At 54.8% G+C, this 24,818-nt stretch overlaps 1 protein-coding gene across 6 annotated transcripts in view; it reads left to right on the top strand.

Moving 5' to 3' along the window:
* The first annotated feature begins 834 nt into the window (after positions 1-834).
* The window catches only part of VRK3 (VRK serine/threonine kinase 3), a 28,846-nt gene continuing 4,862 nt past the window's right edge, over positions 835-24,818 (top strand). The window contains exons 1-12 of one of the 6 annotated variants that reach the window (XR_002327780.2): positions 4,784-5,347; positions 7,661-7,800; positions 11,414-11,566; positions 12,396-12,542; positions 13,543-13,595; positions 15,458-15,524; positions 16,018-16,102; positions 16,488-16,593; positions 17,361-17,453; positions 20,668-20,800; positions 22,139-22,205; positions 23,940-24,005. Coding sequence is in view for 4 of the 6 variants with exons in the window: in XM_021003954.2 (XP_020859613.1) it covers positions 4,983-5,347; positions 7,661-7,800; positions 11,414-11,566; positions 12,396-12,542; positions 13,543-13,595; positions 15,458-15,524; positions 16,018-16,102; positions 16,488-16,593; positions 17,361-17,453; positions 20,668-20,800; positions 23,940-24,060 (1,463 nt within the window). In the remaining 2 variants the exon portion in view is untranslated. Of the gene's footprint in view, positions 1,176-4,783; positions 5,348-7,660; positions 7,801-11,413; positions 11,567-12,395; positions 12,543-13,542; positions 13,596-15,457; positions 15,525-16,017; positions 16,103-16,487; positions 16,594-17,360; positions 17,454-20,667; positions 20,801-22,138; positions 23,907-23,939; positions 24,061-24,818 lie in introns of those variants that run through there. The other 5 variants (XR_002327779.2, XM_021003955.2, XM_021003956.2 and 2 more) reach the window with 5 other exon arrangements.

Raw genomic sequence — 24,818 nt, 5'->3', positions numbered from 1 at the left:
ATTTAGACTTGACATCTTCAGGCTGCTGGGCCAAGTGCTTCCCATAACAAGACAGAAACAAGACAGACTTTGCCCTCGCCCAACTCCCATTCTGCTGGGGATATAACATGAATAGAGAATTGAATACAAAATCCATGCACTGGACACATAGTACAGAGGAATTTCAAGAGGGATAGAGTGTCTTTTGTAGGAAGTAGCACCTGAGCTGGGCTTTGGAGGAAGTTAGGGATTCTTCAGCCAGGCCTGAAATCAGGAAGACCCGAGTTCAAATCCAGCCTCAGACATTTACTTGCTGTGTGACCCTGAACAAGTCATTAACTCTTGTCTGCCTCAGGCTCTTTAACTGTAAATTGGGGGTGGCAATGGCCCCTTTGCAACCCTCAGAGCTTCAGGGAAGCGCTACTTGGAGCAGCAGCTGCACCTCGGCAGCTCTGGGGAGGGCAGACTGGAGTGGTCGGCTGCCCCTGGACTAGCCCCGGGTGAGGGGCTTAGAGCCTGCACCAGGCTGGAGGCGGTGACAGGGGAGGGAGGGAGCGCCTGCCAGGGATGGTTTGGAGACAGAACGGACACATTGCACTCTGGCCTCAGTTTCCCCATCTGTATAATGGGAGGGGAAGGCGATCAGAATTGCAGCAGACGAATTTGCTGGATGACGTCCTTCCTAAGTTTAAAAACAAATGCCGAGAGAAGCAAGGAAGGTTCCCCTCTATCGTCTTCCTCCAGCCTCTGGACTACATTTCCCAGAAGTCTCTAACGCGGCGCCGGGTGGAGACGCGGTTGTTATGGAAATGAACACGCGCAGAGAGGAAGGCAGTAAACAGAGAGGAGGTGCGGTGTGGCCAAGGAGCGGCCTTTGATTGGCGGACGGCACGTGACGGTTCGAGGCGGCGCATGCTCTGAGGGGCCGTGGTGTTTTTCCTCGTCGCCTCTCCTTAGCTACGCAATCAGGGACTCGCCCGGACGCGGGAGGCGACAGCCGCCAGAGCCCCCGTCTATGGCCCAGCGGCCGGCCCGTGGGAAGTCGGGCGCTGCCGAGACCTTGGGGAAATGGAGCCCGCGGGGAATTCCCGGAGGCGTAGGCCCGGGAGGCGGTCCGCGCGTGCGCAGTGCCGCGGCGCGGACGGCGATGCGCGCGCAGCCCCGGCCTCCGAAGTAGCCACGAACAGCCCGGACAGGTGAGCAGGGAAGCGGAGCCGGGAAGAGGGAGGGACGCGGGTGTTGCCTGGTGACCGCTGGGCCCGCCCTCCTGTGGCGTCATCACCAGTCAGCGCCCCCGCTGGGAGCGGCTCTCAGGATCACCTTGGCAACCTCCCCGCCCTCCCTCGTGACGTCATGCCCTCAGCTTCTGCCCCAGGGACCCGGATTCCAAGCTCCACGCGGGCCCCTTTTACTGATGGAGAGACTGAGTCCTCCCTGCGGCCATGGTTTGAGAGAGTGGGGCCTGGACCGTCCGTGTCCTTGCCTGCGCAGCCCCGACACCCCATCCCTGGTCTGTTACGTTCTCGATTCCTGAGATCTCAGGGCCTGAGAGGGGTTCTAGGGCTGTTGGGGCATGGGCGGCAGAGAAGCCCTTCCTTCCCCGTCCTCCTCCTCACCCTCACTGTGAAGGTGGACAGAGCTCTGGACTGGTACCCTAGAGGTCACTACGCACGCTGCCCTATTTTTAGCCAACGAGAAACAGGTTCAAAGATGGTGGGGTACCTTACACGGCTCTCCGTGCAAATTCAGCAAAAAGCCCTGGAAGTCAGAAGTGGGGGGCGGGGTCCTTTGTGGTCTCCTTCACGGCCCCTCCCTTCTTCCTTGGCTTCTTTTTGAGGCCCCCGCGCACATGGTAGGCCTTTAATAAATGTTGATCGAGTGGATGAATTCTGGGACACTGCTGCTCCTCCATCTAGCATTTGTAAAGCACTGACTTTGTTCAACAGTCCCTGCCCTCAGGGAGCTCACCTAAAAAGGCGACGCCTTAGATACATCCAAGTTCTGTAGAGGTGGGAGGTAATCTGGGGGGAAGGTCCTAGCCACACCTGGAAAGGCCTCCTGCAGAAGGTGGGATTTGAGCTGAGTCTTGAAGAAAGCCAAGGAAGCTGAGAGGGGGGGCATTGCCAGGGCACGGGGGCCGCGGCCGGGGTAGACTCAGAGAGGACAGCCCATCCTATCTCAGCATCTTCGCTCCTGCATCAGCACCTACCTGCTGGATAGCTCCCTGGGGGCGGCTCCTGCCAGCTCAAACACTTCTAACATAGAACGCACATCCACTCTCCACCCAGGCTCCCTCCAGACGTCCCTGTTTGGGGACACCCCCTCACCTCAGAGTCAGGCTGTGTGACTTGTGCCTTAGTGTCCTTCCTGTGCATCCCTTCTCTCCACTCGGTCCCTCATCACCTGTCTCTTGCCTGGGCTATTGAAATAATCTCCCACTTGCCTCAAGCCCCTCTCGCCCTCCTATCCTCCATAGCTGCCAGCGAACATTCCTCCTTAAAATTCCCCTCGGCTCTCTGTTACCTTAGGATAAAATAGAAACTCCTCCCCCTGGCATCTAAAAAAAGGGCTCCCCCCTTTTCCATACTTTTTTCACATTGCTTCCCATAGTGCATTCTCCTGGATATCCCAAGCCAGCCAGCCTCAACGGGGCAAGTCCTCGCCCACGTCCAGGCCTGGGGTGCCCTTCCTCTTCACCTTAGTGTCTGAGAAACCCCAGCTGCCTTCGAGGCTCCCCTCAGGAGGTGTTGTGATGGAAACTAAGGTAAACTGAGGCACAAAGTTCCAAGCACATTCTTTTTTTATATCTTTTTTTTTCATTTTTTTCATTAATTTATTTTGATTTATCAACAATCCCTTCCATATGCTTTTCAGTTTTAAATTTTTCTCCCCATCCCTCCCTAAGATGGCGCACAATCTGATATAGGCTATATATTTATATTCCTATTAAACATATTTTCATATTAGTCACGTTGTAAGAATTAGAACTAATAGGAGGAACCACCAGAAGGAGGAAACAAAACTCAACAGAACAAAAAAACCCAGCAAATAGTCTGCTTCGATCTGCATTCAGACTCCATAGTTCTGTCTTTGGATGTGGAGAGCATTTTCCAGCATGAGGCCTTTGGAGATGTCTTAGATCCCTGTATTGCTGGGAAGGATTAAGTCTATCAATATGAGTCATCACACAGCGTGGCTGTTACTGTGGACAGTGTTCTCCTGGTTCTGCTCCCTTCACTCAGCGTCAGACCGTACAAGTCCTTCCAGGTTTTTCTGAAGTCGGCCTGCTCATCACTTCTCAGAGCACAGTAGCATTCCATTCCATTCATACACCACAGCTTGCTCGGCCATTCCCCATGGATGGGCATCCTCTCCATGTCCAGTCCTTGGCCACCACAGAAAGGGCTGCTGTGGATATTTTTGCACGCGTGGGTCCTTCTCCCATCTGTGTGATCTCTCTGGGACGCAGCCCTGGAAGAAGCGCATTCATTTTATTGGCAAGGCTGTCTTCCTGCTCAGCCATGGCTGACTCTGCACGACCCCACTTGGGGTTCCCTTGGCAGACATACTTATTGGAGTGCTTTGCCATTTCCTTTTCCAGGTCATTTTACAGATGAGGAAACTGAGGCAAAGAGGGTGAAGTGACTTGCCCAGGGTCACACAGCTAGACGTGTCTGAGACTGAATTTGAACTCAGGAAGAGGAGTCTTTCTGACTCTAGGCCTGGAGCTCTGGGCGTTATGGCACTTCCTACATGGTAAGGCTGGCAGTTACCACTAAAAAGAGTCAGTCAGAAGACCAGAAGGCTTCCGAGCCTTCCTGGAGCTTGGTGAAGTAGAGGTGAACAATCCCGTAGCCTGCCTGCTTACAGAGGCCAAGGTGTCCACAACGATGATAATGAGGAGGAGGAGGAGGAGGACAGTCTGATTGGCCGGATGGCAGCAGCCCCACCTTGGCCTCGTGGTAATGCAGCTCGTGGTCATGTCCACCTGCATGGGGAGGGGAGAGTCTCAGGGCAGCCAGCCAGACTTCCTGGCGCCCGCCCGCATGGGGCAGGGCTCAGCAGAAGAGAAGAGAGCTCCCCTCCTTGTGTGGGCAGCAAGATGAGGGTGACTCTTTTTTGGAATTCCGGTGACTGTGAGACAGCTCAGCTCAGAGAGGAAGGCTGACCTCGTGAGGGGGGCTCAGGCAACTTGACGCCACATTGGGGCGATGCCGAGTAGAATCAGCTACAAAATGGAACCCGCATCACTGGCTTTCCCCGGGGCCCTCTCTCCTTCAGATGAGCCCCTGGTGTCTCTCCAACCCCACGCGGTCCTCCAGGCTCTTTAGGGACGCAATCCCCGGGCACCCAGCACCACCCTCTGCGCCTTCTGCGCGTGGTAGAGGAGGTACTGTGGATGGTGCCTTAGCCTGGAGGAACTTCAGAGCCAGGCTCAGACCCTGTAGCCAAGTAACCCTGGGCAAATGGCTTCACTGTGGTCGGCCTCAGTTTCCTCATCTGTAAAATGGAGGTAATAATGTCCCCCCCCCCCCAGGTTGTGTGAGGCTTAAGTGAGGTAATCTTTGTAAAGTGCTCCTTATCAATGCTGGCTATTATTATCAGGATGAATGAATGAAAAGGCATTTAGTGAGCGCCTCCTGAGTGCTCAGCTGGAGAGCCATGAGGCCAAGGCCAGTCAGTCTCTGCCCTGGTGGAGTGCTTGGAAAGGCCCTGTGGCCGCCCATGGGGTCATTTCCATTGCGCCAGCCTGGCTGGTATTGGAGGTTGAACCATTGGGCAGCATCTTGAGAGAAGGGAATTTCTTCTTGCGGTCCCCAGGGGCTGTGGCTGCTTAGGGGCCAATCTCTTGTAGGCTCATAATCCTGGGTCCCACTTACTGTGTGGGACTCTTTCCCCTCTGCACCTCGGGCCCCTCCTCTATAAACAGAACCAATAATCCCTGGAGCATCTGCCCCACCCCCAAGGGGGTCTCTGGAAAGTGATGAGGAAGGTGCCAGGGCATGTCCAGCTGCCTTGGAGATGGGGGAGCCAAGGCCCAGAGGGAACAGGGTCTGCCTCTGTCACCCAGTGAGGGGCAGAGCCAGCTGTCCCCAGGCCCAGGGCTCTGCATCCTGGCTGAGGCCTCCCCTTTCCCTGCCCTGAGCTACAAGGAAACGTTGACTTCCTGCTGGGGACAGCCTGGGCCTTCTGGTTCCTCCCATATGTATGTCCCTGCCCAGCCCAGAGCAGTGCCCAACCCAAGTCTGCAGCCACGCCCAGGTAGCTCCAGGGCCACAGGGCACCACAGCTGGAGGTCAGTCCCTGCACAGAGCAGGAACATGACATCTGGGCTGGGGAGAGGCCTGTGGAGCTTGCCTGAGCGCCGGTAAGGCTCTGCCCAGTCAGAGGGCACCGGGGGCTTCGGGGCCGCGAGGATCCCCGCCCACTTCTTCGGCTGCAGTTTCACTTCTGGGGTGCTGGGAGTCTTGGCTCTGTGGCAGTGGCGGCTAATGTCTAAGTTTTCTGTAGGGGTGATGCAAGAATGCTGGCCTGGGACAGAGGACAAACAAGGAAGTATAGAAAAGAAGCAGGTTGCCTCGCTGTCCCTCGGCTTCTGGGGCGGGGGAGGAGGGGTCGCCCATCCCCGTCTGTCCCCTGACTCCTTGTCCCCGGCTGCTTCCAGGAGGCCCTGCTTCAGGGAACTTTCCTGGGAGTGGCTTCTCGCTTCACTCCCTCCCTGAAGAGGGGCCTTCTCAGTTGGGGTGGGGCATTGGGGTGGGCAAGAATGAAAGGCATCCTGAGGGCCAGCCCGGAGCTGTGGGGGCTGTTGGCCCTGACTTTCATCAAGGAAGCCCAGGGGCCTGAGCCCAAGCAGAAGCAGGGTGTGGGGCGTTGTGGAGCCCACAAGACTGGGCCCTGGGTTGGGGGAAGGTCCAAACACGAACCTAGAACTGGCCCTACTCCGTACTGGGGAGCCCCCGTGGACTGGGTTCTGCGATGAAGGGATACAGGCATGGCCCAAGAGCTGTCCCCACCCTCCACTGGGAAGCCCCCCAGGACTGGACCTTGGGATGGGGGGGCAGGCACTGTCCTAGAGCTGGCCCCACCCTGCACTGAGGAGCCCCCCAGGACTGGACCTTGGGATGGGGGGGCAGGCACTGTCCTAGAGGCGGCCCTGCCGTGCACCGGCTCCCATCCACCTCAGCTTCTCCTCTCCAGGCCTGCCACAGCTGAGTTCCCTTCCTCTTCGACTGCTGCGCTCCAAAGGCCATCTCCTCCCCATCATGTTCGGTGCCTGACGCTTCCTTGCAGTGTTCTTTCTGTGTTCCCAGGTCCTTGCCAGCTCTGAGGCCTGGTGCCTTGTCTTTGTGTTGGGTCTCGTCCCTCTGACCCTCTGCTCTGCTCCTGGGGCTCTCCCCTTCCTGGGCTTTCTGGGCTCCAGGTTCTTGGGCTGGCTTGGAAGCCTGGCCCCAGGACTCTGGAGCTGAGGGGCTTTGGGAGGGCTCAGTCTCATCCTGTGCGGGGGCAGACTCTGAGAGAAGCCGCTGCTGCTGGCCAGATTGACCTAGAAAACGACACATTCATGTTATCTGATTCATGTTGTGTTTTTACTTGTTGGGGTAAATACTTCCCTGCGCATTTGGGCAGGGATCGTGACCCCTCAGCTGCAGGCCTTGCATGGCCCCAGGGCTGCTGGGGGAGTCACTTCTCTGCCACGTGAGGGGGCCAGATTCAAGGATCCCTGAGGTGCTCCCTGACTCCCCATCCCGTGTCCATTTTAGAGGTGAGACAACAGAGGCCAAGAAAGGGGGAAATTGTTTCATTGGTTCAACATTTATTGCCTGTAGTATATCAGAGCCTGAGTGCTGTACTAGCCAGGACACTTATTAATTTCTTATAGCACAATAGTATTCCATTACATTCATATACCACAACTTGCTCAGCCATTCCCCCAATTGCTGGGCACCCTCTCAATTTCCAGTTCTTTGCCATCTCTGGCTCCACAAAGTCCTTTTTCCATAGCTTCCTGATGCAGGTCAGTAGTACAGGGGTCACCCCACCTCCTAGGTGAGGAGACAGACGCAGAGAAATCCAGTGACTCATCCGTCATCCAGAAACACACATCTACGTCTGGATTTGAACCCAGGTCTCCAAAGTCCAGGCTCTTGTCCTGCCCTCTATACAGAGCCTAAGGCTCTCCAGAAGGGCTGGGAGGGGGCAGCATCTCCCAGACTCTTAGAGCTCAGTGATGCCAGCTCTGCGTTGAGAGGAAACTGAGGGCCACAGAGGTGCAGGGGGCCCTGGTCACCGGGTCGTAGAGCTTCTCAGCCCAGCTCCTTCCCCAGTTGGGAGGCCTGCCCACCATGGCGACCCTCCGAGCCCATCCCCACTGATGTTGGAGGGTCACAGCCTGTGGGAGGGTCGCAGCCTGCAGGAGGGTCGCAGCAGGGAGGCGCTGGGTCCCGACTGGGCTCCGACTGGGCTATGGGCACGCGGGAGGAAATGGACATTGGCTTCAGGTCCCTGCCTTGGGGCTGATGTGCTGTGAGAGGGCAGGGGGGTCCCCAGACTCCCCTGAGGAGGTCACAGACGGGAGCAGGGAGGAAGGCCCCGCCCTGGCTGGCCACCACCAGCTTCCCTGCCCCTGTCCCGCGGGCACACTCTGCTGCCTGACATGTTGATGCCTGCTTTCCTACAGAGTCGTCCGTTTCTGCCCAGCGTGCCGGGGGGAGGTAAAGCCAACCTTCCACTTCTGCCCGTTCTGTGGAGACCTCTTGCCAGATAAGGATGCTCCAGGGGACGGAAGCTCTCCAGAGGAACATGGGACCGCAGGAAAAGGTACTGCTGCTGGGCTGTGGGCCCCCCAAGGTCATCTTGACCGGTCTCCATCCAGGCCAGGCCTTGCAGAACTCTGGGCTCAGAGGGACAGTCATGTCCAAAGTCTTGCTGTGTGTGGAGGCGCAGGTCTGAGCTGGAACGGTCCTCAGGAGTCCTTGCCCTAAAAGCAGATACTGCATAGCGGAGTGGGGCTGGCCTGCAAAAACAGGGGTTCATGGATGTAGGGGCCGTGGAGGGACAGGACCAGAAATGTGGAAAGCAGAGCGAGGTTGGTTGAATTCAGCAGCGAGGGTGGCTCTCCTGCTGGGGCACAGTCACCCCATTCAGGGAGGGAGCCGGAGCAGAACAGGAATGGAGTGAAGGCTGACTGGTCAAGGTCCCTCTGGCTGGGGTTTGAGGCTGATCTTGTTCAGATTCGTTTGTCCACTGAACCCCGGACACTGCCATTCGGCCAGTTCTCAGAATCAGTGTGCAAAACAGGACGTAAGTATGGACCCCTTCGTTTCAAGCAGGAAGCAGGTCAAGGGGTTGGGGGCGGAGTATTAGCAGGTGACAGCACGGCCAAGTCAGGACGCACAAGGCCAACCTGCTCATTTTTTTTTAAAGGGAAAGGATAACTTATTTTTTTTAAATTTATTTTATTAATTTATTTTGATTTATCAACAATCACTTCCATATGCTTTTGAGTTGAGAATTTTTCTCCCCCTTCCTCCCCACCACCCTCCCCAAGATGGCACACACTCTGATATAGGCTTTACATTTACATACCCATTAAACATATTTTCATTAGTGGTGTTGTAAGTAAAAATTAAAACCAATAGGAGGAACCATCAGAAAGAGGAAACAAAACTCAACAGAAGAGAAAAAAAATAGCAATTCAACTTCCCTAGTTCTTTATTTGGATGTGGATAGCATTTTCCATCATGAGGCCTCTAGAGATGTCTTAGATCCTTGTAATGCTGAGAAGGGCCCAGTTTAACAATATTAGTCATTGCATAACGTGGCTGTTATTGTGTACAAGGTCCTCTTGGTTCTGCTCCCTTCACTCAGCATCAGACCATATAAGTCTTTCCAGGTTTTTCTGAAGTCAGCCTGTTCATCATTTCTTATAGCACAATAGTATTCCATTACATGCATACACCACAGCTTGTTCAGCCATTCCCCAATGGATGGGCATCCCCTCAATTTCCAATTCTTTGCCACCACAAAAAGAGCTGCTATGAATATTTTTGTACATGTGGGTCCTTTTCTCATTTGTTTGATCTCTCTGGGATATAGCCCTAGAAGTGCTATTGCTGGGTCAAAGGGTATGCACACTTTTATAGCCCTTTGGGCATAGTTCCAAATTGTTCTCTAAAATCAATCTGCTCATTTTACAGATGAAGAAACGGGGCGGGGAAGGGGCAGCTAGGTGGCGCAGTAGATAGAGCACCGGCCCTGGAGTCAGGAGGACCTGAGTTCAAATCCAGCCTTAGACTTTTGACACTTATTAGCTGTGTGACTCTGGGCAAGTCACTTAACCCCATTGCCTAGAAAAAAACAAAAACAAACAAACAAAAAAAGAAACTGAGGCTCAAGGAGCGACCTGTCATAAAGCTAATCGGTGTCCGAGGTAGGATTTGAGCCTGGGTCTCCCTGACTCCAAGGCCTGCCTGTATCCACTGTCCCATGCCGGCCCAGTTCAGGAATCCCCACTGCAGCCACAGAGCTAGAAGGCATCATAGCAGGCGTTTGGTCCAGCCTCCAAGCCTTCTCACTTGTGAAGGGCCTGGCCTCGAGCACACGCAGCCTAGAGCCCTGCATGCTGACCTGCAGACGCCTTGGAGGCCTCTAATCCATCTCCTTCATTTAGACGGCAGAAATGGTGGTTATGAACCCAGGGATCCTCTGAGTCCCTCAGTAAAAGTTCCCCACAACAGTAGAGACCCTGAGTGTCCCCAAGGAACCTCGTCAGGGCCACTGTCAAGATGGACCTGAGGGAGGGCTGCAGGTAGAGATGGGGGCTCTTCCTGCTCTGCTGCATGAGGCTCTCCCCGGGGTCTGGGGGGCCTCAGGACCAGCTCAGACCTGCCCTTTAGACCTCAGGGGCCCAGCAGTCCCAGGTCAGGAGGGGACCCCAAGGTGCAGCGCTAGGAGGGGCTTCGTGGCCACCGGCCCAACCCCTGCTGTCCACGTGAGGCTCCTCTTACCAGCGGGCTGGGCCGATGACGCGTGGGGCCTTTCCAGCTATGAGTCCAGTGCTCCTTACCAGGGCAGGCACTGTCCTTACATTTACTGCAGTGCTTAGCATACAGTAAGTGCTTAATCAGTGCTGCCCTAGGTTAAGGGGGGAGCCGCCAGGTCTACCCTTCCCTCTTCTCATCTCCTAGCTAAACAGCCTTCATGCCTGCAGCCTCCAGACCCTTTCCATCCTGGGCCCCTCGGGCGTAGACCATAGGCAGGCCAGGGACTGCGTCCCCTGTGTGTTTGTTAGGTCCCGGGTCTAGCAGGCACTCAATCATGCTCAGTGACAGCCCACTAACACTGGGGCTCCGGGCTTCCTAACAGTCATGCATGCTTGGCAGAGAGATGGGGCAGCCAGTTTGGAAAAGACGGCCACTGGACTTTGTGCTATCCAGGGGCTCCTTCCCCCTGCTCCGCCATCTGTCGCAGTGAGCCACTCCTCAGCCTGGCTGCCAGTTTTTCTGGGGTCCCAGGACTGGGCCCCAAGGGCAGCCAGTGTTCCCGTGTGACGTGACTGCATGTGACCCCTTCAGCTCCCAGCTCTGGCTGTGTCTGCTTGGAGGCTTCCCCCCTCCTCCTCCTCACCTCCTGCCTTCGCCAGCTCCCCTCAAGTCCCACATTCATTGCCGTCCCTGCCGTACTGACCTGTGGGGTGCTTCCTTTTGCAGGGTCCCCCCCCCACATACTCAGTCAACTCCAGGGGCTCCCTGTCGCCTCCAGGACCAACACAGAGTCCTCCGCTTGGCATTCAGAGCCCTTCTGGTCTTTGTCCACTTACACCCCCCCCTTGAACTCACCATCCCTCAGCTCAGGGATTGTTGCTCCCTGCTGCTTCTCGGGGCAGTCTGGCCCAGCAGCCCTTCCCTGCCGGCAGTGCCTTCCTTCTGCTGCATCTGCCCCGTTGGGCTGGGGCTCCCAGGGGCCAACACCTGCTTACCTTTCTCTGCATCCTCAGCACTGAGCGTGGCACCTAGCAGTCGTGGGCTGTGACTGGCCACCCGACTCTCCTCACGGTGTGAAAACAGGAGGAGAAGCCCCTTCCCTCTGGCTCTGTGGCCTGGATGTCTGCGGGAGAGCCTGGCTCGGGAGCCGGAGCACCTGTGTCTGGGGATCGGTTGCTGGGTGGCCGTGGCGGAGTCTTCCGGCCTCTCTGGGCCTCGGGGTGGGCCACGTAGCCACTGAGGTCTCTGCTGCTCTGTCCGCAAGCATGAGTTTGAGGGCTTAGTAAAACGCAGAACCTGAGAGCTGGGAGAGACCGTGGTAGGGTGGGGAGAGAGGGGCCTTCCAGTGGAGGATACGGGAGGACGGATGTGGGTGGGCCGCAGGGGATGCCCGCTCTGTGCTGGGTCTGGGGGACGCGCTTGAACCGGCCCTCTGTTCACTGTTCCAGTCCCCCAGAAGAGAGAGGCCCACCGAGACCAAGGAGTCCAGGGGAAGAAAAGAAAGTGGCCCCAGCCCTTCACTTGGCCTCCTTCATCCACTGCAATATCCCAGGAGGCCGCGGAGGAGGAAGCACCGTCCTGCTTCCTGGGGAAGGCCGGAGGTAAGAGCGGGCGCTGCCCGGCCTGATGTGTCCGGCCGAGGAGGCGGAGGGCTCCGTCCTCACTCCCCAGCAAGCTGCAGCTCCCTGCCTGGGCCAGGCTTCCAAGGAGAAGACACATCCAGGGGTCCTTTCTTCCTTGTCTGGTGCCAGATGGGCGGGGGGGGGGGTCCCAGACCGCAGAGGGCCCCATCTGAGGCCTGGTTGTGATGCTTGACGGAGGAGGGGCGGGGAGCGAGTTATAGGGATGTGACAGTGAGGTAACCCGGGAAGGAGGGCAGGGACACGTCCCCAGGCACAGAGCAGCATAGGGCTCTGAACGGAGGCTCAGAGCTGGCCAGGGGAACTTGGAGGGTGAGATGGCGGAGAGACTTTGGATGACAGAAGACCCGAGCTGGGCAGCGCCCGAGCGTGTAGGATGGCCAGGATTCCACGGACGGCGATTTTGGTTTAGTATGAGAGAGGAGAGAGGAAGATGCTCGCCCCGGGGAGGGGAGGGGGCACGGGGAGAGATGGAGGGACAGCAAGCAGGCTGGCCTCGGCGTCTGGCAGCCTCGCTTTGTGACCCCTCCTGATCGGGGGGCCACGGCAGCTTTCCAGGGCGAGGAGTGAGTGACGGCGCCAGCCGGCACCCGGAGGAGGCCTTTCCTCCCTGGCGGCTCCAGAGCCGACGGAGCCGGTGGCCTCGTCCCATCCCATCCGCAACCGAGAGGCTCCTCGTGTGTACCCTGGCGGTGGCCTGCCGCGGGTTGGAGTGAGCATCCTGGCCCCGAACGGCTTTAAGTGCGGTCACCGAGGGGGTCTCTGAGGTGCTGCTCCTGTCTTCCTAAAGGCCAGGACCCCCACCAGAGACAGAAGCCTGTCAAACCACTGTCTCCAGAGTCTTTGGGGACGTCCACGGTCCTGATGGACAAGGATGGCCGGCGCTGGAGGCTGGGGGCGCTGGTGCGCAGCAGCCAGAATGGGATGCTTTTTGAAGGTGCGGCCTGGGGCGGTGCCGAGGGCGGGAGCAGGAGGGATGAGGAAGAAGGAGGGCAAGCAGAGCCCCACAGGGCACCCCTTCAGCCTAAGATGTAGCAAGAGGGCTGGGCCGGGGCCTGGCTGGCCGCAAGCAAGTTAAAGAGAGGAGTGAGGGTGGGAAGGCCATGTCCTTAGAGGCACAGACTCTGGGACTGCAGACGGCCTCCCCCCAATGATGTGACAAGCACAGCACCCAGCCAGCGTTCATCCGTCCTTGGCTCGGTCACTGCCTCCTAGGCCGAGGTGACCTCCTCTGGAAAAAGAGACTTCTGGGGGCAGCTAGGTGGCACAGTGGATAGAGCACCTGCCCTGGAGTCAGGAGGACCCGAGTTCAAATCTGGCCTCAGACACAAAACACTCACTAACTGTGTGACTGTGGGCAAGTCACTTCACCCCATTACCTTGCCCCCTCACAAAAGACTGCTGGAACAGGGAGCTCAGATTGGAGGGAGCTTAGAACAGGGAATGTCAGAGCTGGGAGGGAGCTTAGAACATGGAGTGTCAGGGCTGGCAGGGGCCTTAGAACAGGGCATGTCAGAGCTGGGAGGGAGCTTAGAACATGGAGTGTCAGGGCTGGCAGGGGCCTCAGAACAGGGAATGTCAGAGCTGGGAGGGAGCTTAGAACATGGAGTGTCAGGGCTGGCAGGGGCCTTAGAATAGGGAGTGTCATGGCTGGGATGGCCCTCAGAACAGGGAATGTCAGGGTTGGGAGGGAGCTTAGAACAGGGAATGTCAGAGCTGGGAGGGAGCTTAGAACATGGAATGTCAGGGCTGCCAGGGGCCTCAGAATGTGGAAGTCTAAGATGAAAAGCTTCCCAGCCTCCTCATTGTCCAGGCCAGGGAGGAGAAGCCTGGTTCTTCACTGAGTCCAGGGAAATTCTGGCCCCAGGTGGGCCTTAGCAGGGTTTCCCTGCCAGCCCCGTGCAGGTGGTAACCCAGCATCTTCCCTTCTTTCACAGCCGTATCAGCCTCTGAAACCACCCTTCTGAAGCAAAGATTTTCCCTCAAACTAGTGAGTTATGACATGGGCCCCAGAACGTTGCCCAGCAGGGCTTGAGCTGCTTCAGCAGCTGACCCTCAGGTGGCCGTGTGGGCAGCCAGCACCTGGGACACAGGGTGATTTCTGGCTTGGGAAGAAGTGCCCGCTGGGGGGTCCTGGAGGCGGGTGAGCAGCTAGAGAAGGTAGAGCCACCCAGACCTCCAAGGCAGCTTCCACCAAGCCTCCCAGCCTGGATGGGAGTCTTCCAGCTGTGATCTCAGAGGGCACCCCTGCTTAGGGCAAGGGGAAAGTGGCTTGAAAAGCTCAGAAGTGTCTTCTTAGACTGAGCCCAAGTGGGCCACCGTGCTTTCCTCCCGTTCCTTCTCGCCCCTCCTCTGGGGCCAAGCAGAGCACCACTAATTCCTCTCATTCGGTGCTGGCCTTTAGGTTCTTGGAGAGAGCCATCAGGCCCTTCACCCCAAGCCTTCTCTTCTCCAGACTAGGCATCCCAAGGTCCTTCAGCTGGTCCTTCTGTGGCAGGGTCCCCAGCCCTGCCCCTCCTCCACCCCAAATGAACTCAGCAGGCTGGGGTCTGCCCAGGGCAGAATGGCTTCCTAGGAATGGACCCCCGCTAGCCCCCGAGCAGTGGAGCTGGGGACTGCTGGCCAGCCTTGACTAGCCCTTCCCGTGCTCTCCCTCTTCTCGTATCCCACAGCTAGGCCGCACAATGGGTGGGAAGGGGAAGAGCACAGAGACGTCCCTAGCGAAATCAGGGCGGCCTTCCAGATTGCTGCCAGGGGGGATTGTGGGAAAGAGCAGAATGGGCAAGCTGGCGGGCCCTCGGAATGTCAGAGCTGGAAGAACCCTTGGATGTTACCTCGTCCGACCCCCTTATCTTACAGACAAGGAAACTGAGGCCCAGACAGAGGAAGGCACTTACCCAGGGCCCCACAAGGGCCAGCTTTTATATCACCGACAGACGTGGGGAAGGCGCGTGGATTTCTGTGGTTGGGGAGCTCTCATTACTTCAGAGGGTGCCCCATGCAAGGCTTGGGGACAGTCACCTCTCAGACTTTGAACGTAGAGCTTGTGCAGGGCCGGCCAGTGCAGCTGAAGGGGTGTGAGCCTCTGCCGGCATGTCCTCGTGGCCCAGCGGGGTGGAAGCTCCTTCAGGGCCGGGGGGTTTACTTCCCTTTGGCCCTCAGGGCTCCCCTCGGGAGGTGCCTGCTCGGATTGAATTAAAGCAAACGTCTCATGCCCAGCTCTGGAGGAGGGGCCCCATCTGCTCTGTGGAGCATTGGCTGGTCACCCGGTTGACTTCATTAGGGAGTCTTAAGAGCTGGAAGGGAGCCTCGAGGTCACCTGCCCAGGGGATGAAGCTCCTTCATCATGGAAAGTTATCAAGCCCCTGCTCAAATACTTGTGGTCACGAGTAACTCACTACCTTCCCGAGCTGCCCAGCTCTGTCTGTGACCCTTGTGCTGTCTTCCCATTGCTCCTGGCTCTGCTCTCTGGGACCAAGGAGAGTGACTAATTCCTGTTGTCTGTGACGGGCGCCTCAGACACTTGAAGACAGCTACCGTATTCCCCCAAGCCTGAGCATCCCCAGTCCTCCCGTGAGCCCTCAGGGTGCCCTGGGGTCTCCTCAGCCAGACAGCCCTGCCCTGGGCACCTCCCCTAAAGTGGGCACGAAGGCTTGTTAGGGTGGGAGGGCCAGTGGCGGGTCCCCTTCCCTACAAGCCTGAGGGCTCAGACAGGTGTCCTACCTCCCACATGCCCCCCTGGCCCTCTCCAGCTCTCTCTCTCTCTCTTCTCTCTCTCTCTCTCTCTCTCTCTCTCTCTCTCTCTCTCTCTGTCTCCCCCCCCCATCTCAATCTCTCTCTCTCTTTCTACAGGACTTGAAGAGTGGACGCCTCTTCCACGAACAGAACTTCTTCCAGAGAGCAGTGAAAGAGAAAGAAGGTACCCCTGGAGGGAGGAGAAGCAAGGGTTCCTCCCCTGTCCTTGCACCGGCCCTCCTTGTAGTCTGTAGACAGCACGGCCAGCTTCTCCCAGGAAGCCCCTGATGCCTCCCGCTGTCCTTAAGTGGGATAAGCTCTGAGGACAGCAAGGCCAGAGGCTCTCCAAGCTTGGGAAGGCTTTCCTATCCAGTCTTCCTTCGGATCCCGACAGCTAGTCTGGGAGTAGAAGTTCTGTTGTTCCCATTTTGTGAAGGAGAAAACCAAGGCTCATAGAGGCAATGGGTCTTGTTCAAGGTCAAAGAACTCAGATTCCGTCTCAGGCCTCGTGCTTCTTTCTGCCTCACCCTCCTGGCCTGGGGCTTACGAGGGAGCTGGGCCCAGGGTCAGGCCAGAGAGGACAGGCCTGCAGCTGAGGTCCTGTCTGAGGGAGGCCCAAGGCTGGCCCAGGGCGGCCGTGGCAGCCCAAGTCAGGGCCTCTTTCTCTTCTCCCACAGTGAACAAATGGAAAAAGTCGCATTTCGTGCCCTTCTTGGCCATCCCAGCCTGCATCAGCTTTGGCCTGCACCACGACACCCATAGGTGAGCCTTTTTTCTACTCCCGCCTCCTCATTTCCCAGGGCTGCACTGATTGGCTCAGCCCTTGGTCCTGCTCCAGGCCTAAGGGAGCACCTTCATCCTAGCTGCCCTGATGTTGCCAGAGCGTTGGGTGGGATGAACCTTAGAGAGATGGCTGAATTCCACCCCCTCAGTTTCTGCTGGGGAAGCTGAAGGAGCTGTCCAGGGTGAGTCACTTTGTGCCTCAGCCTTGGTGGGCAGGCGTGGGTCAGACAGAGACCGTCGGAGACCGCCACTTCTGGCTGAGAGCTCCCCTCCCTTCCTGCGCTGTTCCCGAAGGGGTTGTTGGCCCCCACCTCTCCCTGTGCTGGGGTCCCAGCCCTGCTACTTCAGCTCCTGTGCCCCTCAGGTTCCTGGTATTCCCTGACCTGGGAAGAAGCCTTCAGTCCATCCTGGATGACCGCCCCAACAACGTCCTGACAGAGAAGACTGTGTTCCATCTCTTGTTCAGACTGGTGCGTTGTACAGAAGAACTTCCCGCTAGGGCAAGGGTGGCCTAGACTTGAGCTCTGGAGTTGGCAGAGGCCGAATCCAGCAGCCTCATTTTACAGATGGGGAAACTGAGGCCCAGAGAGGGGGAGTGGCTCTTCTGACAGTGTAGACGCCTGAAGTTGGTCAGCTCGTTGACTTTCCCAGCTCATACAGAGCTGGGCATGACCATCCCATCTAGCCCTACCTGAGCAAAGACTCTGTGATAGGTGAGGTGACCGATCTCGTGAAGACCTTCAGTGAGGAGGAGCTCATCACTTCCCAGACCCATTCCACTCTAGGACAGGGCAAAGATGACTGTATACGGAATAAATAGAAAGGCATTGGGAGGGGGGCGTAGCCACCTGTGAGTTCCTTGGGGTAGGCCTTAAAGTTTGAGTGGGAATGGGACTGGGGGGGTGAGGGAGTGGTGAGCCCTCCCGGGAAGTGATGGCCTTGGGCCAGATGTTGGGCAGGCCCCACTTACCCATGGCTTCCTAGGGGCGAGCGAGCCACGATTGTCATGTCGGGGGTGGGGAGTTTGGAAGGCAGGTGTCACACAATGTTGGCAGGAAGTGAAGATGAGCAGCTCAGCCCAGAGATACCGGATGGCTCTGGGGCCCCAGGCAGGCGTGGCCCCTGGCTCCCATTGGCTCAGAGCTGAGCTGAGGGAAAGGGCGGCCACATTTAAAATGGTGCCCGTGGCTCAGCCGGGCAGCTGATCTGGTGATCTGGGCCCTTCTCGTCTCCCCAGGTGGATGCACTGGAATTCATCCATGAGAATGAGTACGTTCACGGGAACATCTCAGCAGAGAATATATTTGTGAATCCTGACACCCTTGGCCAGGTAGGGTGCAGGCGATCCCAGCAGCCAGGGTGGGGATCCAGACACCAGTCTTCGGCCGAAGGGGCGGCCACCGCGCCCTGCTCCAAGGGGGCGCCGCCTGATTTCAGTGGAGCTGAAAACGGCCCTTCTTCTGCGGCCCCCCCGCCACTCCCGCTCCTGTCCTCTGCGCTGTTGTTCAGCCGTTTTAGTCACGTTCGACTCCGTGATCCCATTTGGGGTTTTCTTGTCAGAGGTCCTGGAGGGGTTTGCCCTTTCGTTCTCCAGCTTGCTTTACAGATGAGGAAGCTGAGGCAGACAGGGCAAAGTGACTTGCCTAGGGTCACGCAGCTAGGAAGCATCTGAGGCTTGAACTTGGGTCTTCTTGACTCCAGGCCTGGTGCTCTGTGCGCCACCTAGCGGCCCCAATCTAGCTGCCCTCTGGGTGCAGCCTTCCTATACGCTGTACACGAGGGCCTTGGGAGTCCTTGAGGACAGTTCTCTCGTCCCCACGTGGCCTGTCTCCATCCCTTCATGCTCCTGGGCACTTGGCTCTGCATTCAGTCAGTGGGGAGAGCCCCGGCCGTGGAGCTCCGGCACCTGCTTTCAGATCTTCCTTCTGACACTTAGTAGCTGGGTGATCTTGGACCAGTCGCTTCCCTGCCTGGCCCTCAGTCTCCTCCTCCAGAACACCAGCAGGCTGGGCTTGACAGCCTCTGAGTCCCAGCTCTGACCCGTGACCCTCTCGCGCTCTTCCTGGAGTGCAGCGCCCGCTATTCTAGATGCAGCGTGGCGGTCGGCCCATTGGCCTCCTGGTTCTGGCAGCGGGATTCTCGCCAGCAGCTCTGGAGTGCCAGTTGGGCACCTGGCAGTACGTGGACACTGACTAACCCTGCCCTTGCCATCCACTGAGACCCCCAGAGCTTTTTCAGAAAACCCGTGTTCTGGCCACACCTCCTCCCGTCCTGTATCCAGGACTGGATTTTCAAGCACAAGGGTCAGACTCGACATTCTTCCATGTTCAGTTTCATCTCACTGGATGGGACTCAGTGTTCTAGTCAGTCAAGGGCTTTTTCAGTTTGGATTCAAGCATCTAGACAGTCACAAGCAATTACTGAACACCTGCTGTGTGCACGCCCTGCCAACAAATGAATGAAAAAGTGTTTATGAAGTGTTTACTAGGGAATTGGGAAGACCCATCTTCATGAACTCAAATCTGGCCTCAGACACTTCCTAGCTGTGTGACCCTGGGCAAGTCACTTCCTCCTGTTTGCCTCGGTGTCCTCATCTGTAAAATGAGCTGGAGAAGGAAAGGCAAACCACTCCTGTATCTTTGCCAAGAAAACCCCAAATGGGGTCACGGAGAGCTGGGACACAACTGAAAAAAGTGACTGAACAAAAACACCAGTGGGCCAGATGCTTTGTGAGGTGCTGAGGATACACATGGAAATACAAAACCATGCCTGCACCCGAGAGGTCTGCATTCTGACCCCTGGGGGAAGGTGACCCACGTGTATCTGACCGGACTCCTGCCTTGCTAAGAAATGAGACCCTCGTCTCTGCTCTGGGCATCCTCTTTGGCCGTCCCTGGGCCTGGAACACTCCCCCTCCTCTGCTCCTACCACTGACCTCCCTGGCTCCCTTTAGGTCCCAGCTAACATCTCACCCTCTACAGGAGGCTTCCCTAACCCATCTTAAGTCCACTTCTTTCCCTCTTTAAATTATTTCCCAGTTATCCTGCATGCACTTTGCTTTTTATAGATTTGGTTGCACGTTGTCTTCCCCATTCGATTGTAATTTTCTTGAGGGCAGGACCTCTCTTCTTCCTCTTTTTGTATCCCCAGGGCTCACTCAGTAAATGTTTAGTGATTGATGATTTCTTGAATGTACCTGACGTAACAGGCACTGTTTTGGACGTGGCTTTCAGGTAGGGCAGTGATTCTTCAGTTCTCTCTCCTTGCTCTGTTTTTCAGATCAGTTCTCTTAGTATGAAATGCCGTGCATTTCCTCCCATTCTGTTTAGCCTTTTCCCTTTGTTTTAACGTTTCTGGTTGTGTCATGGAATCATTACCTTCTTTCGGACTCATTCTGATTTTCGAGGAGTCCTTGCTTGGGTAGGGCTTAAGCCAAGCTCTTAGTTCTCTTTCTACAGCTCCCATTTCTTTTCCAGTGGCTTCCTCTTGTGCTCTTATTTCATGCATACCATTCTCTAACTCTTGCATCCTTTCTTCTGGATTTTAGTTGATCTTGTGGCTTTGCTCTGAAGCCTTGCTTAGAGGTGATTTGGAGTCATTGTCTTGGCCATTCCTGGCAGCAGAATAGATCTTTATCTCTTTTGTTCATCCATCTTATCTCCCGGGTTGGTACTTTGTGTAAAGGCCTTAGTCCGGGCATTTCTGGTGGGACTCTCATGGCTTTATATGGTTCTGGCCCATCTTGTCTGGACTCCTTCCATATGTTCCTCAAGGGTCACAGGGACAGTTCAAGGCAGAGAGTTACAAATGTTCAGGGTCCTGTGCAGTCTGATCGTCACCCTCCTGGGCCATCAGACCCTGGTTTGTGTCTAGGCAACACAGCTGTGGACCTGCCCCCGGTGGCACCACAGTAGATGGTCTTTGGCCCCAGCTCCTGCAGCTGCCTGGAAGGCTGAGCACGTTTACAGTGACTCTGTGGGGCCGGGGGAGGGGAGAGAAGTGCTGCTAGCCTGGACCAGTAGTGTAAGTGCCCTGTGCTCTGAAATCATGAGGCCAGACCAAAGAGAAATGTACCAGGTGCTGGCTGGGTGCTGGAGACAGGCAGACAAAAATGAACCAGCTCCTCTTCTCAGAATTCCATATCCCAGGGCAGCTAGGTGGTGAAGTGGATAGAGCTCTGGTCCTGGAGTCAGGAGGACCCAAGTACAAATCCAGCCTCAGATACTTGACACCTACTAGCTGTGTGACCCTGGGCAAGTCACTTGACCCCAGTTGTCTCACCAAAAAAGCAAAAAAAAGAATCCTACATCCTGCTGGTTCTAATATTCTTTCTTATTCCGAGGGGCTGTTGCCCAGTGGTGACATGGGAGAAAATGGCCCTTGAGGGCCGTCTTTGCTCTGGGATTCTGGGCAGAGAGGGCACTCGGACTGGGTAGGAGGGTGGATGAGATGAGCTCAAGGCCCGTTTCATCTCTTAGGAATCTATGATCTTTAATCCTGGATGGGTTTTGAGTACCCACAGCCTCCCATACCATCTTTTTTAGGTCACCCTGGCCGGCTACAGCTTCGTGTTCCGATACTGCCCAGGGGGCAAACACGTGGCGTACGTGGAGCAGAAAAGAGCCACTCACCAAGGACCGCTTGAGTTCATCAGCTTGGACCTGCACAAGGGCGTAGGTGAGAAGCCTGGCGAGGTAGAGGAGCCCACAAAGGATTTCTGCTACGGCCTTCTTTCCACCTCCTGCCATCTTGGGCAGGCTTGGGCCATAGAGTTGCTGGGATGGGTCCCTACTAATACAGTCTAATATTGCCAAAGCCCCAGAGCTCAGAAGTCCAGGAGGGAGGTATAGTCTGAGGATAGGAGTGTGTGGGCAGGCAAGAAGACTTACTGTGTGACCCTGAACGAGTCACTTCTTCTCTGGGCTTCTGTCGCATGGCTTGGACAAGATCACAGAGTTTCAGTGATGGAGACCTTAGAGGCCACCTGCTCTGATCCAGGCTGGAATGAGAGACACCAAGGGAGGGGGAGTGCCTTCCTCCTGGGATGGCTCAGAGATGGCTCAGACTCCTAGGAGCCTGGACCCACTGCTCTACCATGGTTTCATGTTCTGGGCTACGCACAGCCAATGTAATCTGTCTTCCATGTGACTATCCTTCATGTACGTGAGGAAAGCTAGCATCTTCCCAATAAGTCTTTTTCTTCTCCCCCTCCCCTCCTCTCCCTTCCCCTCCCCTCCTCTGCCCTCCCCTCCTCTTCTCTCCTCCATTCTCCTCCCCTCTCCGTTCTTCTCCGTTTTCCCTCTGGACCTGTGATTTCACCAGTTTGGGGAACTCTCCATAAAATATCCTCGCTGACATTGCTCAGCATCTTCCTTATAGCTTGTAGCTTAGCAGGCACCCAGGAACCACTGAAAGGTTGGGATACTTGCTTGTGATCACACTGGTGTGGGTCAGAGGCCAGACTCTGGCCATCCTGACTCCAAGGACACTGACTCCCGAGTCTTTTCTTCAGCCAACAACCATCCTCATTGCTTTCAGCTTTTCTTTATATGGTGTTACCTCAAAAGCCTTTCACTGCGTTTGATTTTTTGGCCACCATACTGTATTTCTACTCCAAGAAATTCTCCATATCTTTTTCAGATTAACTAGATGAACTTTTTTTTTTCTAATTTTTTATTTTTTATTTTTAGGCAATTGAGGTTAAATGACTTGCCCAGGGTCACACAGCTAGTTAAGTGTCAAGTGTTTGGTCTGAGGCTGGATTTGAACTCAGGTCCTCCTAACTTTAGGGCCGGTGCTTGATTCACTGTGCCATACACTAACTTTTTTTGCCAGCCATCTTGCCCCATCTTTGTCCCATCTTGTACTTGTGAAAATGACTTCTTGGACCTGAGTGTTGGCTTTACATTTATCCCTGTTAAATTTCTTGTTATTAGAGTCTACCCAAAATTCTAACCCATCAAGATCTTTTTGGATCCCAGCTCTCCCATTTGGCTTGTTTTCTTTCCCTCCCAGCTTTGTGACTTCTGCAGATTGGATAAGTGTGCTGTCTGTGCCGTTGTCCACATTATTTATAAAAATGGTAAGCAGTGACGGGCTATGCTCAGATCCCTCGCGCGTTCCACTGTGGGCTTTCCATGTTGACATCTGATCATTATTGACTACATTTTGGATCCAGCCTTTCAGCCCCTGCCAAATCCACTCACTTGTCTCTCTTCATCTTTTCCACAAGAATGAAATGAAGAAATTTGTCAAATGTTTTGCCAAAACCTTCATAAACTACATATACAACAGCCCCACAATCTGTGAGTCTTAGAACCCTGTCTAAAAGAAAACAAAGTTAAAAGACTCCTGATGGAAAATGCCATCCACATCCAGAGAAAGAATTGTGGAGTCTGAATGCAGATGGAATCATGCTATTTGCTCTCCTTGTCTTTTGTTGTTTTGTTTTATTGCTTCATTCTCATGTTTCCTCCCATCAGTTCTAATTCTTCTTTACATCGTGACTAATGGGAAATATGCTTAATATGAATGTCTGCATAGAGCCTATTTCAGATTACACACCATCTTGGGTGGGGGGGGGAGAGTAGAATGGGGGAGAAAATTTAAAACTCAAAATCTTATGGAAATGAATGTTGAAAACTAAAAAGAAATTAATTATTTAAAATAAAATAAATTGTAAAAAAAGAAAACATGGTTAGTGTGCCATGCTTTAGGCCAAGCCTTGGTATCTCTTAGTGACCTCCTCTTCCCTTCTTCCCACCCAGCCATTTAACAAGACAACCTGGAATCTTTCCAGCATTCCAAGTGAAGCTCCTTTGCTTATCATTTTGAAGATTCCATTTTCTTCCCTTTGTTGACAGTTGGGGCATTTGCCCTTCCTCTGCTGTTCACTGTCTTCTTCTCCACCTTCTCTGGTCTCTCAGAGGTCTCTGACAGTGAATCAGCAGTCAATCTCCACATTCTTTCAGTGCCCGAGACTACAGTTCATCAAGGCCGGTGGTCTGAAGTCCTCAGAGGTGACTAGTTAGCGGCCCTCCTTCATGCTCTCTCAGCCTCTGTCCTAAGGTAGCCCTTTACTCACCCCCTGGTAGAGGTCCACATGGGTCTCTAAGGACCCTCCCATTTCTAAAACTGCCATCTTGCATAAGTCCTTCCTCTCTGTGTAGAAGGAGGGGGTAGGACTAAGTGACCTCTGCACTCTCTTGCATTTGTAAAGCTTTGTGACCTTAGGCAAGTCTGGTTTTGGACTTCCATTTCTTCTTCTTCTTGACAAATAAGATCTCTGATTGTCCTCTAGCTCTAAAACATCAGATCTCGGTTCTGTGACTGATTTGTTGTATAACATGAATAAATCTCCCTGCCTCTCTCTCTCTCTGAGCCTCAGTTTCTCCATCTCTAAAATGGAGGATATAGATGACATAATCTCTGAGGACCCTTCCAGCTCTAAGCTGATTCTGTGCTGTTCAAGCCTAGCTTCTTGATCTCTCTAGGCCCTAGTTTCGGGGCTTGGACGTGGACGGCCCTAGTTTCAGGGCTAGGACACCATCAGCCTGTGGTCCTAGATCATGAGATGATGCCCCACTCTGCCTCCCAGACCACAGAATGGAATGGAACGTGTTGGCCAAAAAGCACGTTCAGGCCCCAGCTCCGGCCTTGGGCCGAGCTCAGCCTCAGCTCAGCTCCTCAGGGTCCTCATGCATAACACGGAGGTGATGCTCCTGGCCGCTTGGTCCTTTGGGTGGTCGTTTGGAAGAAAGAGCTTTGCCAACCTTGATACGCTCTAGAAATAGCAGCTTTGTTGGCCTCTCTGCAGATCCTTCCCGCCGGAGTGACATGCAGGCCCTTGGCTATTGTCTTCTGAAGTGGCTCTACGGGGCCCTGCCCTGGACCGGTCAGCTTCCTGATGCCCAGGCGGTCATGAGGCAGAAGGAGAGGTAAGCTCCAGACACAAGTCCTGTGTTGATGGAGAAGGCGTTCAGGCCCAGGGCAATGGATAGGCCTGGAAATGAGGTGAGTCTGACTTGAGGGAAAGCCATAGATGGGATGGCACCTCAAAGAGGCCGAGAGCTCAGAGAAGAACATAAAATCATTCAACCTAAGAAGGGCTGACCCAGAATATGCGCTGTCAGAGTTGGCTACGATCTTAGGACACAGAACACAGAATGTCGGTGCTAGAGGCACAGAGGTCAGAGCCAGAAGGTACAAGAAGAAGTTGTATCAGCAATTTTAAGATGGCATTAGATCGGTAGATGCAGATAATGCCCATTAATAAAATTCAATATCGGGGTGTGTGTGTGTGTGTATTTTAAACCACTAAAAAGCAAAGTAATGAAGGGTTGTTCTGTAGTGTTTAGACAAAAGCATTTCGAGATCGAGAATTTTATAAAATAGGAACATTAGAGCAGGGCTTCTTAACTGGTAGTGCATGAATTTGTTTTTCTTTAATGTATTGTGATAGCTGAATTTCAATGTAATTGGTTTCCCTTGTAATCCTTTGCCTTTATTTTGTACACTTAAACACTTTATTTATAAATTTAAACACCTCTAATGCATATGTATCTCCCTGTTTGATGCCTCACTTCAGGCTGATAATCAGAAGGTTATTGAACACTCTTTGCCTTCGTTATGACTTTTAAGAAACCTTGAACAACTTCAGAATATGTGTGAGACATCTCAGGGAAATGACAAGCGC

This window comes from Phascolarctos cinereus, unplaced genomic scaffold (assembly GCF_003287225.1).
Source record: "Phascolarctos cinereus isolate Bilbo 61053 unplaced genomic scaffold, phaCin_HiC Scaffold_726;HRSCAF=1367, whole genome shotgun sequence".
NCBI lineage: Eukaryota > Metazoa > Chordata > Mammalia > Diprotodontia > Phascolarctidae > Phascolarctos > Phascolarctos cinereus.
This window is presented reverse-complemented; position numbering and strand designations above follow the sequence as displayed.